The sequence below is a fragment of the Xiphophorus maculatus genome, chromosome 12 (genome assembly GCF_002775205.1).
Source record: "Xiphophorus maculatus strain JP 163 A chromosome 12, X_maculatus-5.0-male, whole genome shotgun sequence".
Lineage (NCBI taxonomy): Eukaryota > Metazoa > Chordata > Actinopteri > Cyprinodontiformes > Poeciliidae > Xiphophorus > Xiphophorus maculatus.
Genome location: NC_036454.1, coordinates 14,363,690 through 14,378,791, shown reverse-complemented (window position 1 = coordinate 14,378,791; position 15,102 = coordinate 14,363,690). Strand labels below are relative to the sequence as shown.

Here is a 15,102-nt window from a genome sequence, read left to right as displayed (position 1 = left end):
TGCCAAATATTTTGATGCTTATTAATTTTTTTATTTTTGCCTTCAGTTGGGAGCAAACTGCAGGGAGTTGAGGGATTTCCACTTGGGTCAGTGCTATGGCATCACTGATGAAGGTATGATGGCATTGGCTCGAGGATGTCCAAAACTGCAGAGACTCTACTTGCAAGAGAACAAAATGGTGAGTTGAACACTTTTAATGTCATACAAATATTTATTCTTTTCTTTACTTCATGCGAGGCGGTTTGGTTGTTGGACTGTCTTTTTGTCGCATAGAAGCTCTTTCATAGCTTTCTTGATTTATTGGTCCTGTTGGCATTTATTGTGATAATGAGAAATTCATGTTTGGTCAGGAAGAGAATTCTCAACTTTCAATCAAAACAGCAACTTAAAGGCTTTTCATGCAGAAACTACATGATGCATTGATCTGTTTGTGTCTGGTTCACATGTCCATCTGGCCTACACATCTGGCTGTTGCTTTAACCTTTACACTACTTACTTTAGGAGACAAACCCAAAACTGTAAAGAATAAGACATCATATTCAGATTTGTGACATATGGAGTGACTTGGCCTGGAAGGTAGAATCCAGCTTCTATCTTTTATGTTCTATAATTATATCTGGAAGGTTTAAGATCATGGGATACATCCTATGGCTAAAGTGCTGAAATTTGTGTATTTCATATGCATTATTATATTTCCTTATTAGGACTTTGTGGGGTATTTAGGTCTTCCCTGTTTCTAATTGTAGTTTGACAAACTGATGGTAGAACAAAATGTTTCTATTTTCAGTGCCTCACAAAAGTATTCATTCACTTTGAATATTTCAAATCTGATCACGTTACAACCATACCTATGTGACTGGATCAACACAAAGTAGAAATGACGTGTGACAGATAAAAAATGTGAAAAGCGTGATGTGTATTTGTATTGAGCCCCCTTCATATGTATGTAACATAATGTCAGTATAAATCCAGGTGTTCTGGTTGGACCTCAGAAGTTTGTCACAGAACATTAGGGAACAAACAAGGGTGAAGGCTAAAGCCTAATTCAGCTATAAATCAAAATGTAAAGCTTTAAGCTTTTCACAGAACACTGTTCAGTCTATTATCTTAAAACAGAAAGAGTGTAGCACAACTATAAACCTACTAAGACGTACTGATGTACAGTTAGTGACAGTGATGTTCTCAATCGGCACTATAAACTAATGCCGATTGAGTATAAAAATGGTGCAGTCAGGGTTTAGATTGAAATCTAAATTGAGAATGAGTTGCAAGATTTATAAAAACCCTGTCTAGAGATGCTCTCCATCCAGTCCGAATGAGAAAAACAGGCAAACATTTCTGTCTCGTTTTCTGAGCAACACTGGGAGATGCCACGATATATTCAGATGTAATAATTTGTGAAACATTTTAAAAAGTGTGCAATACTTTTTTTCCACAATTGTGTACAACTTTGTGTTTTTATATTGAAAAACATGAAGACATTTTTTTAAGGCGCATAAATATTACAGTATTTATATAGTATACAAAATTTAACTGTATTAAAACTATTAGGAGGAATAATAATTTGTCTACCTGCGCTAAACCACCACCAGATGGCGCTGTTTTCTGTAAGCAGCTGGTAAGGTCTTTCTCCTTAAATTGCCACGTATACCATAGTCTGGTTCTCTATCATTTCACAATCTGGAGAGACATTTTTGTATTTACTATCTGATATTGGACTCAGATGCAGACACAAACTGTGCAGAAAACCATTTTGTATACTCTCATTACAATTTCAATGGTCCATTTCAGCCCCTCATTATGTGGGTGCTCTTTGTTTCACAAATGAATTCCAGTGAATATTTCTTTAGAGTCCATGAGTAATGGTGACCTTGATGAATTAGTCCACTTGAAATTGTTAAGAATTGCTCGGTTTTTTAAAACCCCATTCATCAGCTTAATAGCAAATGAAATTAGCGATTAAAGCCAGGTGAGAGATTAATATTGCTGCTGATAACATTTCAGCAGAGGTATATTGATTTCAGATGAGGATATTTAAGATGTGCAGGGGTTGCAGTTATTTAGTGTCTCGTCATTAGGGCAGAGAGAAATAGCCCATATAGCTCATATGGGAATTATGTCCAGGGAAGTGGTTGTATGGCCTACAAATGACATTAAATTGCCAGGAGTTAAGAAGACAGAGAAGCCGGTTATTTTCTCCAACAGCTTTCAAGACAACTTAAGGTTTTCTGTGAAATTGCTGATTTTTACTGCTCTGTGTGCAAGTGGTTGTAATTGCTCTCTGAATGAGCGTGGGTCCTATGAGATCCACAAACGTGCATGAATATTTCCTGTATTATTTGTGTGATTTCAACATAAAATGAAACAGCAAAGAGGTAATTTAGGGTCCTATTTCACAGTTAATGAAAGCTTTGTGGAGAAGATAGAAGTACTTTACATGATATGCGGTAGTTATAAAATCGTCTTAAGACAATCCTTTTTTGTCTTGCATGTTCTGTGTCTGTTTACCATAATCAGTCACAGAGGAAGATGAGTTTTTCGCTCACTTTGATCTGCCCCAAAAATGCAATAATTGAACCCCCTTTAGGATGTTTCTGTGTGGTCTTTTATTTCCCCTCTCAACTTTTTCTTCATTTTATCTCTCTCTTCTTCCTTACATGTTGTGAATTTATTTATATTCTTGAGGCTTTGTTTGGTCTGCATTAAGACCATGTCAAGTTTTTTACAGGAAGAGCAAGAAGCGCCATCTCCCTGAAAAAGCTGGGTTCTTTTTAATGATGTTTTAAAACCCTGTGTGTATCAATGGATGTTTCTGCTGATTCCGTCTCTTGTGGGGTTCCTCCAGGATGCTTCTTAGGTCCGTTGTCATTAAATTTGTTTTTGTGGCTCATATTTTTGCTTATTTTTAGAAATACTGTAATTCACAACTTTGCTGATTCTATTCAGGTGTCTATATTTAAGTTAGAGAAGAAGTTTTATTTATATAGCACTTTTTCAGCAACAAGGCAGTTCCAAGGGCTTTCTGTGAGTTAGAAGAAAATCAAAAACAACACAAGTACAATAAAAGAAAAAAACAAGCACAGCAAAAGAAAAACTACACTTTGTTCTGGGTTGCTAAATATATAGTACTTTCTAAGTTTGTTCTAGATTAGTAAAGTTTAAAGCTAAATGTTGGTTCTCCATGTTTGGTTCTTGTTCTGGGTTGCTAAGTTCTCCACAATTTATAAACTAACAGGAGTTTCTGCTCTGATATTAAAAGTATAAAGCTAAATGTTGGTCTAAAATAATATGTACTCCACAATTTATAAACTAACAAGAATAAATTATTTTAAAAGCTCAGATGAAGACAAATATCTTGTTTGTGTGCACGGACTTGGTAAATATAACTGATTCTTTTTCTGAAGTTACACACAAGAATATCTGGATGAAGTTACATTTTTGGGGCCTGGCATAGCAAAGCATAGGAGAGCATTGAAATGCCTTGCGAAGCCTCCTATTTGCATGGAACATACCTGTTACTCTACACCTAAAAATAACTGCTGCTTCCTTTCACGGTTAATGCAGCTCGTACCGCTATCTGCACCCCCACAATATGTATAGGCGGCTGGATCTCGGCATGCAGGTTTTTAATAATGCCGGCATTTCGAGTAACCATGGCGATGTAATTGGCGAAAAAAAAGAGCCAAATTCAAATCAAAACAAATTCTAAACTGACACTCTTTTGACTCAAAAAAGAGATAGAATTTTGTCTCCCCCGCTGTGTCTCACTCACATACGACAGTTTTACACTGAGGAGAGCTGAGACTTAGAGAACTGCAGAGATGGCGGAACCGTCAGTTCCTACAGAGGATGGCAGAGTTAGAACTACAGACGCCACCTTGGCGGAACACTTACTACAGACAAGTATATATGTTTCATAATATATTTACCAATAATGACAAAAAAAAAAAAACTTTTCTGAAAAATTCACCAACTGCACAATTCTTGTTAAATAGTATAAAATAAGTTGTCGTTCAAAGGAACATAGGAACTCATATGTTTTTTCAACAATAATAATATTTGTTGTTAATCTGTTGCTAAGAGATGAGTGCGTTTTCTGGTAACCAAGTGCCACGAAGTAAACATCAGATTTTTACTTTTGCAAAATTTACCAACTGTAAATTTCTTGTGTCTAAGCAGATAAGAAGTATTTCAAAAGAGCTTATGTTTTTTTAAACAATAATTAGTTTGGTGTTAAGAGATGAATGTTTGTATTTTTTCTGGTAATAAACTGCCACGAAGTATAAATCAGATTTCTATAATTGTTTTTGAATGTTGGTTTTATAATATACTCACCACCACTGACCAAAAAAACCTCAAAAGATTTTCACTTTTCTGCCAAATTCATCAACTGCGCAATTCTTGTTGAGTAGTATAAGATAAACAGTACTTCAAAAGAGCTTATGTTTTATAAACAATACGTTTCAGATATGAGAGTTTTTTCATGGTAACGAACTGCCACGAAGTATGAATCAGATTTTTACTTTTGCGTTGAATGTCTGTTTTATAATATGTTCACCACCAATGACAAAAACAAAACATTTTCAATTTTTTGAAAAATTTACCAACTGCACAATTCTTGTTAAGTAGTATAAGATGAGCAGTATTTCAAAAGAGCAGAAGAAATCTTATGTTTTTTGAACAATAACAATATTTGTTGTTATTCTGTTGCTAAGAGATGAGTGCATTTTCTGGTAACCTAGTGCCACGAAGTAAACATCTGGTTTTTACTTTTGCAAAATTTACCAACTGTAAATTTCTTGTGTCTAAGCAGATAAACAGTGTTTCAAAAGAGCTTATATTTTATGAACAATAATATTACTTGTTATTAATTTGGTATTAAAAAATGAGCTTGTCATTTCTGGTAATGAACTGCCACAAAGTATAAATCAGATTTTTGCTTTTCTGTAGAATGTTTTATAATATATTCACCACATATGACAAAAAAAAAAAGAAAAATCACTTTTCTGCCAAATTCACCAACTGCACAATTCTTAGGTAGTATAAGATAAGTAGTATTTCAAAAGTGCAGAAGAAATCTTATGTTCTTTGAACAATAACAATATTTGTTGTTAATCTGTTGCTAAGAGATGATCTTAGCTTTCTGGTAACCAAGTGCCGTGAAGAAAAACATTTGATTTTTACTATTTGCAAAATTTACCAACTGTATATTTCTTGTGTCTAAGCAGATAAGAAGTATTTCAAAAGAGCTTATGTTTTATAAACAATAATTAATTTGATCTTGAGATGAACGTTTTTTTTCTGGTGGCAAACTGCCACGAAGTATAAATGAGATTTTTACTTTTGTTTTGAATGTTGGTTTTATAATATATTCACCACCAATGACCAAAAAAAAAAAAAAAAAAAATTCTGACAAATTTACCAACTGCTTTTAAATTCTTTTTAAGTAGTATAAGATAAACAGTATTTCAAAAATATTTGCTATTTTGCAATTACTTTTGCAAAAGTAAAAATCAGAAGGCAGTGCATTAACATTAGCACAAACATTGCTAATGCAGTTACTGCCCACGTTGGCAGTAGTATTTTCCCTAAAATAAGCTTTTTAGCTGTTATGTTTATTTATTAGCTCTGTTTAGCATACTGAATGGAGGAAGTCAATATAAGACAACATGCTAATTCTACCCCAAATGTCACTGGCAGCATTTAGGCTAACATTACCATTTTGGCTATAGTTAGCACATACATTAATTTTAACATACTGAATGAAGTCCATGTTATTCAACATGCTTGTGACTCTCCACATGCTATTGAGTACATAGTAGCTTACTTTAGCATTCATGCCAATTTTTAGCATCAGAATGCTGGGTTCTGGCTCCTTTAAATTTCTTCAGAAATATTCTAATTTTTATCATGTTCTTCTCGTGAAAATAAGGTTGATGTGTTTCAGATTAGAAATGTTGATCTTTTCTCCTAATCTTTCAAGATAGTCATCTAGCATAAAATAGCTACCCTATCCAAAATGTGTTGTTTTATACTTCTTAGTGCAATTGCAGTATAATTAGAAGGCCTGTTAAACAATATTTATGCTTTTATTAGCATGTAGCATAGCTTTTATAATAATCTGTTCATTATCCTCATTTTTACTTTACATAGGGAAGCTAAGAGCGGCTCTATGTATGTTTATGTGCCCTTTACAGCCGTAAAGAACCAAAGGCATGTTTAAACATGCTGTAAAAAAACAGTTTCATTTAAAATTTTTGGTAGAGCCACCATGATGTGCTTGTTGATTGGACTTATTTTTCTTAGTGTGGGAGTGATTGGCAAACCTGAAAATCCAAAGATTCTGGTCACGAGCTGATGTCTCAGTGCACGTCTGCTGGCAATCTGTTCAAGGTGAACCCTGCCCTTTGCACACTGACTCCTGGGGAGGTACCAGCTACCCAAGTGAGAACTAATTGTAGGAAATGCGTGGATGGATTTGTATGTAGTATTGAAAACTTCTCCACACAGACTCTTGAGTTTGTTTACTGTTGGCAAACTGATGCTTGCTCATTCACCTCGTTAGCCAAGGGCCAGATCTGCCCAGGGCAATGGATAACCTTGGGCTAAAAGTGCTGAGTGAAAAGCAGGTGAATTTGGTGTTTCAGCACCCGCTTTTCTTTTCTTTTGACATCCGACCTGCATTGTTTTCTGGGCATTCATCCAATATTTCTGCCAGAGTTGGTTATAGCACGCCAGTTGTATTTCAAGGCTTGTTTTCACATCCTGAAGTGTTTTCTTTTTACTCTCATTCATTCATTTTTCTCCTGCTACCTTGAAGGGCAGAGGCTATGAGAATAGCAAATTCCCTTTTTCCTCGTCTTACTTCAATTTGGCGTAGGGAGGAAAGACAGCCTCAAAATTTCAACTCTCTGCTCTCAGTTATTTTTTTAGACTAACGGTGGAGGAAATGGAGAAAACTCTTGTTACTCCTCCACTGTTGGGAACTTTACTGAATGCAATTTTCTTTCTCTTAAAAGCACTATAATTCAATAACAATTCTGCTGCTGAAGCACTTTTTCACTCTTCTTTTTTCCAGGCTTTTTAAGGAATCTTATCTGTTCTCCTGTCCTGTTGAATTTAACGAGTGCTGCCTTCATTTTCCTGCGGTGTGACGGGAACATTTTCCCACAGGCTCATCTCAAAGACACTTTGCCTACCTAGGCTTGTGATTATTTACAGCTTTAATTAATTCAAGGTTTGGAAATGTTGGTGGAATTAGAGATGACAAACATAAATTATTGTGTGCCCTCAACTTGGGTGCAGCTTCTTTTTTGAAAGTCATTTAGTGTGTCCCCAGCTTCAGATTGTACATGCAGAGGCTGCAATACATTTTGAAAAGACTTGGAGTTTAGACTGGTGGTTTTAGCAGATTGTTGTGGACCTTCTGCTGGATCACAAGCTACAGCATTTTTAAGACCAGCAAAAACCCACTGGGTGCATCAAACTCTTGACGGTAACTCTACATTTTGATGGCACAAACATCGCAGCAGAAGGCAGTAATAAAGATATTCTCATAATTTGGATAAGTTATATTTCTGTTGCACTCCATCATAAAATGAAAGAGACGCAATTTAAAATATGTTAATTTTAATCTATAATTGGTGTTAATGTTGTCTGTATTTATTTTTTATTTTTTGCAAGATTGATGTTGTGCATTTGTTACCTTTTTTTATATCTGAAGTTGAGTGTGGGGTTTGGATGGATTTTGGTTTCAGTTGAGAAATTGAATTTAAAAAAAATCTTAACATACAATATAATGTTTGGCTGGACTGTGTAAATAAACATTTAGATTTGATAAAAGGATGATTTATTCTATTTAGAAAATAGAACACACATCATTCATTCATTCATTCATTCATTCATCCATCCACCCAGTCATTTGAAGATCATATATTTAAAGCCTGACCACAGTAGGACTTTGTTCCATTAATGTTCGTATAAACTTTTATCTACTTCTGCAGAAAGTTAAAAAAAAAAAAAAAATCCTCCAAAACTAAAAAATTTGGAAATTTGAGTATGGAAAAGTATGGGCTAAAGAAAAAAAAGGACAAAAATGTGTCTGAACCCTGGAAGTAATGGCTGTCAGTGTGAACAGTGTTTCTTGGCTACATGTCAGTGAACGAACCTTCATCTCCAGCTCTGATTTCGCTGTCTAATGTCTCAGCTGTTTGGTTTTTCCTGGCTGCAGGAACGGCTGCACGGTTCCACATGTTCAATTAGAGCTAATCAAGCTGAAATGTATATTGACAGAAGCAGATGCAGTTAACTAGATTTGAGCGAAATCAAAGACTAAGGACTTGATAATGATGGCTGTGTGTTATTATGGGATAGACCTTTTGACAGGAAACAGCAGACAGATTTGGAAAAATAAAATCTGAAGACAAGGCTCTAATTGGATTTGGATTTTCCCCTGGAAACGGTTGATATTGATATGTTGGACTGTGACTGCAGATAAATAGAATCATAATTATCCAGACACACAAAACAATGCATTGTTCTTCTCTCCAATTCCCATCCCATCTTCTCAGACAGCCATTTAGACCATTCAGGATGTTTAATGTCAGAAGCTGCATGATGTATTTTGTCAGTATCCCTGCTAATGGCACTGGATTATATCTGTCAGATTGAGGAAAAGTTCCAGAATTTCCATGCTTTTATGTCGTCAAGAAGTCTCACTATTTTTCTTCCTCCACATAGTTATCCTTCACTCCTTTTCTCTATTTGTCTGGGTTGATTTTGGAAAAATCTTCACCATTTTTACATCGAAGCTGGAAGAAATCATTGGAGGATTGCTAATATATTTTATCCATTTGTATATTTTTCATACCTACAGGAGTGTTTGACAAATGGTTCAAGGGTAGCTAACAAAACCCCCTTGAATTTATGATCATTATCTAAAACTTTATCGCTATTGCATATACAAAAATAAGGTAAAATTGTGGACATATTTAAAGAAGTGTTCTACTTTGCTGTTTGCTTTCCTTGAAAATCTGTCTGGATTTTGAAAAAGTCTGGACTTTTTCCTTGGATGGAAATGCTGCATACACTCTCTAGCCATTTTATTATGTTCACTTGTTTTTGCTAGAGGATCAGAATAAGGTACAAAGAGGACTTAAGTGACTTGAATGCACCGTGGTTGTTGGTGCCAGGTGAACTTGTCGGAGTATTTCAGAAACTGCAGATCAGCCAGGATTTTGACTCCTAAGCATCTCTGAGCTTTAGAGAGAATTATCACAAAAAGAGAAAAGGTCCATTGAGCAGCAGTTGTATGTACAGAAATGCCTTGGTACCAGTCAAGAATAATTTAAACAGTCTAAATTATTAGACTGTTTAATCATGACATGGTGAGCTTTGGTGACTCATGTCACAAAGCTCAAATCATCTCAGATTGGTTTCTTTAACTTAATAAGTTTACTTTGCTCCAATGGCTTCTGTAGTTAAACAACAAAGGAATATTCCTACAATAATGGCAGATTTTTCAACTTTTCTCAGAGAAAATGAAAAAGTATGAGATGTCTAATTTTCTCCAAAATCTTTGTAAAGTTAAATCTTGTATTGTTCTCATAAACCAGACCTTGTTAAAGTACAATAATTATGTATTTTGTCTCTTTTTGACAAATGTTTCCAAATTAGATTGGAGTGTACTTTTGTAAGCTTGCTTTCTAAATGGGTGGCTTAATTGTTTTCAGGATAAATTAATTGCAGCAATTTGCAACCAAAACACTCATTCAAACAACCATAATTATACATTTTTACTATTTAATTTACCAAATAAATTAAAGGGCATTAAAAAAAGAACAGTGATGAGTGCTGTTGTCTCACAGCAAAGTGATTATGGGTCCAATTTTCTGCTGTGAGGGTGGCGACTTTTCTTTGAGTTTGCATGTTCTTAAGGTCTTAAGAACATGTATGCTCGATTAACTGGCGGTTTGGAAGTGAGGACTGTCTGTTTAATGTGTACACTACCTGTCGCTCCACTAATCATTGGACCCTCTCTGGCAACCTGCACAAAAATCAAAAAAATTAATTGATTCCTTGGTCTAACCTTTAGATAAGTTAAGAATAGGATAAAGTTTTAATTTATTTGGTGACCCCCACACATTTTAAAAATGATTCTTTGTAACCTTTGCCGCTACTTACATTCTCAGTGGGTAGTCTAAAGTTACCAGCATATTCCTGTCTCCAGTATCCTCCTCTTCACTGCTCTATTGAAGTGCCTCCATATTGATCTAGAGTCCCAAAAAGCTCCCTTTCTCTGTGTTTGTGTGTTCACGCCAGTAACTCTTCAGTCTTTTTTTACCATTTTTCGCTGGGAAGTAATCAGATGCATTAATGAGCACTGACTTCTGCTCGGACTGCCGGCTGCGCTCAGACACAGACTCTGTCGATAAGTTCGCTCTGCCGTCTGCAGAGGAACAAAAGAGGTTTGAGAGGCCAGAGAAAAAGAAAGGGAAGAAAGTGAAATGTGAGTCTGTGAAGCGTACCTGCAAAGAAATATTTCACCTTGCTACAGTTTTGTTTCGATATTAGTTACCCCAGGAGAGAAATTCTGCCTCAGCATTTGTTTTTTTTGGTCCTGCAGTCTATCAATAATAGAGAATGAATTGCTTATAAAGAAGAAGAAAAGTAGAGGAAGGTTTGCTGACTGGGTCTGTTAAAAGTTTTAACCTTTTGGAAAGAAAGCAAAGTCGAGTGAAAGGCAGGCATTTCAAATCTTAGGCAAGTGACAGAATGCCAAAATTATGCCAGTTATACTTGGCAGGGAACAACGGAAACCAGCTCAACTATTTAGGAAGACTGTTAGTCATGCTTTTCCAGTAAGAACATAGTGGGAGTAGATTTGTAAGCAAATCGGTTTGGTTGAACAAAAGAAAAAAAAAAAAAACAATTCTTGGTCTGGTTAAAAAAGAAAAAGAAACAAAAAAGTCCATACAAAAATATTTGTTTTTATACTTTTTTGTGCTTTAGAGAGTCTGCATTTAATGTTAGACACACCAGCACAGTTGGTATAGATTTTATACTGGTACTGAACAGTGCTGATTCAATTTCAGCTTTATGGGGCTTCTTGATTTTTTTTAACCGTTGGTTATTTAATTTATATTCAATTGTTCAAAGTGTTACAACTCAAGAATCAAATTAGAAATAGAAATCTTAAAAAGTACAGACATTTGAAATAACCAATGTTTTGAAAGCCTGAGTCCGAAGCTCAATCACTGGATGATAAATAAGGGGAAATATCTGCTAAGTTTGAGTTTTTTTAAACATGTGCTGTAGGAGTGCTTGTTCTCATCAGTAGAGGGTGCTGTAGGACTGGATATGAATAACAGAAATACAGTCATGAGTTAGACAGGTCCACCAGGCAATTGAATGTTTTCCTAATAGTTAAGCCACTCTTTAATTATTCCAATTAAAAGTTTGTAAATCTTCAGCTTATTAATTTATTGAACAGTGGTGCAATTACCTTCTAGTTACATTTGTTTTCTTTTTTCTGTAACATTGTACCTACAAAGTATTGCAAATATTTTTTATTAGTGAAATTATTGTACCTGTTGATGCAAATGATTTAATATGAAACTCCCACATGATTTCTATTTGCACTTTTCATCCCTATTTTGCCCCCACATGAAAATTTGAATACTGTAAAAATGAAAATATGCTTTGCCTCACACGTAAATGGGAACTCCGGATGACCTTTGCAATGGTAGTATGTAATCTCTTAGTGCCGGAGATGTAGCGGCACTCATCTCCATTACATTATCAAGCTTTTGCCTGCAGCAATCAGAGAGCCTGGGACGCTTGGAGTGACTGAGGCTTTCATAATGTATGCATTCTCACTTACTGTGGCAGAGCACTTGGCTGAAATGAAGTCAGAGATGTTGGGTATCGCTACGAAGAAGCCCGCTTTTCAGCTTTTGTGAAATTTGCCCAGGTCTCAGACTTTTGCCTTACAGAGGCACACAGACACTTTATTGTAAATATGTAAAAAGGACCGTTGGATGAAGATAATTGCAAAGTTAATTAAAACAAACTAATTGACCTTGCTTTTGTTCTATAAAATGCTCAAGTAAAAACAAATTAAATCTCATAAAGTTTTTTGGCTCAAAAGTTTTGCTCAACTAAAGTTTCTTACTGTTGTTCTGACAGCAGCCCTTTAAACCTGAATACGGATTATTGTTGGCTTGTTTATAGACAAACAATAAAAATCAGCCTTGGCTCTCATCGTGCGTGTTTACTTTTGTTATTTAAAATGTTCATCAAGCCCAATGTTTGTCTTTTGATAATAAAATTAAGAATACAACACATTGAAATGTTTCTAGAACAAATAGAAGTCTTCCTTTCTGAGACAGAAGCAACAATTATAGAACAAAGTTACCAAAATACTAGACGCCCTCATGCTAACATTATCTGTAAGGTCCCAACAGTACTTAAGTTAATTTTGCAGAAAGCTACTAGTGTGACCTTGGTTGAGAGTGAATATCAGCAATAAATGTTTGCAATCTGGAAAAAAGGGACTAAAATGTGAAAATAGCTGATAGATTCTCACAGTATGATGACCTTCAGTAAAAGTATCATAATTGTACAGTATTAATACAAAAAAGTTTTAAACCAAAATTTGTTGTAGTTTTCACCTTATTCTTGCCCAGAATATTACATGTTTTGTGAGTTTAGCCCAATTATAAAGAGCTAATTGCAGATTTTTAATTATTTGAGCTATTCCTGGGTAACTGACATACATGGGCTGCTTAACAGATGCATGCCTCATACCTGCACCTGCTGTTTAAAAACAGCCTTGCTTTCGTTGGACTGATGCATTGTGCTCTTTTAGTTTTCCCTCCACGACTATCCTTGTGTTCTAGTAACCTTTTTGTTGTGAAGAGAAAAGTGTTTTGGACTTTTCAGCTAGCTGATTGGCAGTACTACTAACAAAAACTCCTGGAATTTAAAAGATGCAACATAAAATGTTCTCAATTTTGGAAACTATAACTTGAATCTCAATAACTGTTGTTAGTGATAGCCATCTAATGCCTCATTGCTGCACTGAGGCAGCAATGAGGCTGCTAAACGCTTCTAAAAACAACTTGTTGTTGATGACTTTTAGAAACTGTACCGTGCCAAAACAAGAAAACGGATCTTAATGACAAATGTAATGCTTGTTCTACTACAGATTAAGTGTACATGAAGAACTCAACTCCTATAAAGCAAGAATTCAAATTAATTTTGAATGCAACGCTCTTCTGAATCAACTATTGAAGAGATCCTGTTTGACGTAAACATCTGCAGAGGTGTGTGGGTACAGCAGTGCAGGTGGCCCATGAACTGTTTACATACTTCATCTCTGTTCTAGTTTTGAATCCCAGATTGCAGCAGTAAGTGCTCTTCTCCATATTGCATTTATTGTAGGAAATATTTACATCTGTGTACCGGTAATTATGGCAAGTGTTTCTGGATTAATCAAAACAGTGAAGTATTTCTAGCCATTGCTTTACTTGCTGTGAGTTTCCAACCTCTTAAATATGTTTGGATTTATGAGAGAGATGAAAAACGAGGCTATCAAATATTGAGCTGCTGAAATTAAATATGCTAAAAAATGTAAAAACTTTTCGTTCCCAGAAACAGCAGCTATTTAATGCTGAAGTCTTTTGTGAAAATTTAACTGCATTTATTTTTTTCAATCTAGAATAAACAACAAATTTCCCCTCAAAGCACTTTATATGGCATAAAGTTCCAATTCATTTCTAATGTGTAAAATCCAACTTGTTGTAAATTCAATTAAAATCAGTTCGTTTCATTCCAACATGACTCATTCAGTCCAGTTCGCTCCAAACAAAATACAGTGCAGTCAAATTCAGTTGTTTATTAAAAAAGCAAGTTGGGAAAAGGGCTGTCTGTCTAAAGAAGGGCTACATTTATCAGGACGAAACCTTCAGCAGTATGGACATTAATCTGCAGCTGAGAACTAAGAGGACTGAAAAGGAGTGAAATAAAAAAGTACTTTCCAGTATCCAGTTAAAGGCAGCAGAAGTTCTGTGCAGGACAGAACCCCATATAAAAAGAGGATCAGAAGTAAGGAGTACCTTCTATGTAATTAAAAACAGAGCACATGGTTTCTACTATTTTAACTAAATGCAGATGGTGGATAGAATGTAACCAAATGCACTAATGCTCTAAAATTATTACTCTATCAACAAATCTAAACAAAATGTATTGTTAGTTAAGGGAGTAGATGTAGTCGGACATTTTTATGCTTCTCTCCTTTGGCTACTATGTCTAAAAAACGTTTTAAGTTGAAGTACAGTTGAAACGGCTCTAAACTTGATATTTTAATGGCTGACCCACCTTTAGCTTGCAGTAAATCGAAAGGTTTATGGCAGCGAAAGTAAGAGCAAGTGATTTTCTGGCCACAAAAAGTCATTGAAAAATGTGGCAGTCATTTAGATTTTCCAGTGAACCAGTGCCGCACTCTGACTGGACTACATTTGCCTTTGACTGCCTCCAGAAAGCAGCAACAGCCTCTGACGCTCAGCCAACGGGGATGTCACTATGATATATGGTCCTTTCAGACACCTTGCTCATGCCTTACACTTCTTAATCTCTTCGCACCTTTTTCTTACGCCCTGTTTCTCTGCTCTCTCGTGATGAGTTTTCCTTTTGTTTGAGAAGGGCAGAAATGATGTCATAATTTAAGGCTTGACCCTAAAATCAGCGCCAAGGACTCGCCTTTTTGCCCAGCTCCAGTTTAAACATATCCTGATGGAAAGCCCTTCTTGAGGAATTTCTTGTGTCGTGCTTTATGGAGGAAATGGAGAGAGATGGCACAGGAGACTGTGAGAAAGTGTCTGGCTGGCTCGTCAACCTATTTTAATTATTCTCTTCCGTTTCTTCACAGGCCTGCTATTCCTCTCCTCCCTTCAATCCCTTCTCAAACTAAGCGTATCCTCCCTCTTGCATTCCCCCCGGCCCTCCATCCTCCTTTTGCTCCCGCTGACTCCTGATTGAGAGACCCAACCCGATCTAAATACTGACTTCATTATCGATGATTGATAAGACTCAGAAAGCTGC

At 35.7% G+C, this 15,102-nt stretch overlaps 1 protein-coding gene across 1 annotated transcript in view; it reads left to right on the top strand.

Moving 5' to 3' along the window:
- fbxl17 (F-box and leucine rich repeat protein 17) overlaps window positions 1-15,102 on the top strand; it is a 246,645-nt gene that overhangs the window by 3,963 nt on the left and 227,580 nt on the right. The window contains exon 6 of the mRNA XM_005795045.3: window positions 47-178. Within this exon, the coding sequence (XP_005795102.1) occupies window positions 47-178 (132 nt within the window). The remainder of the gene's footprint in view (window positions 1-46; window positions 179-15,102) is intronic.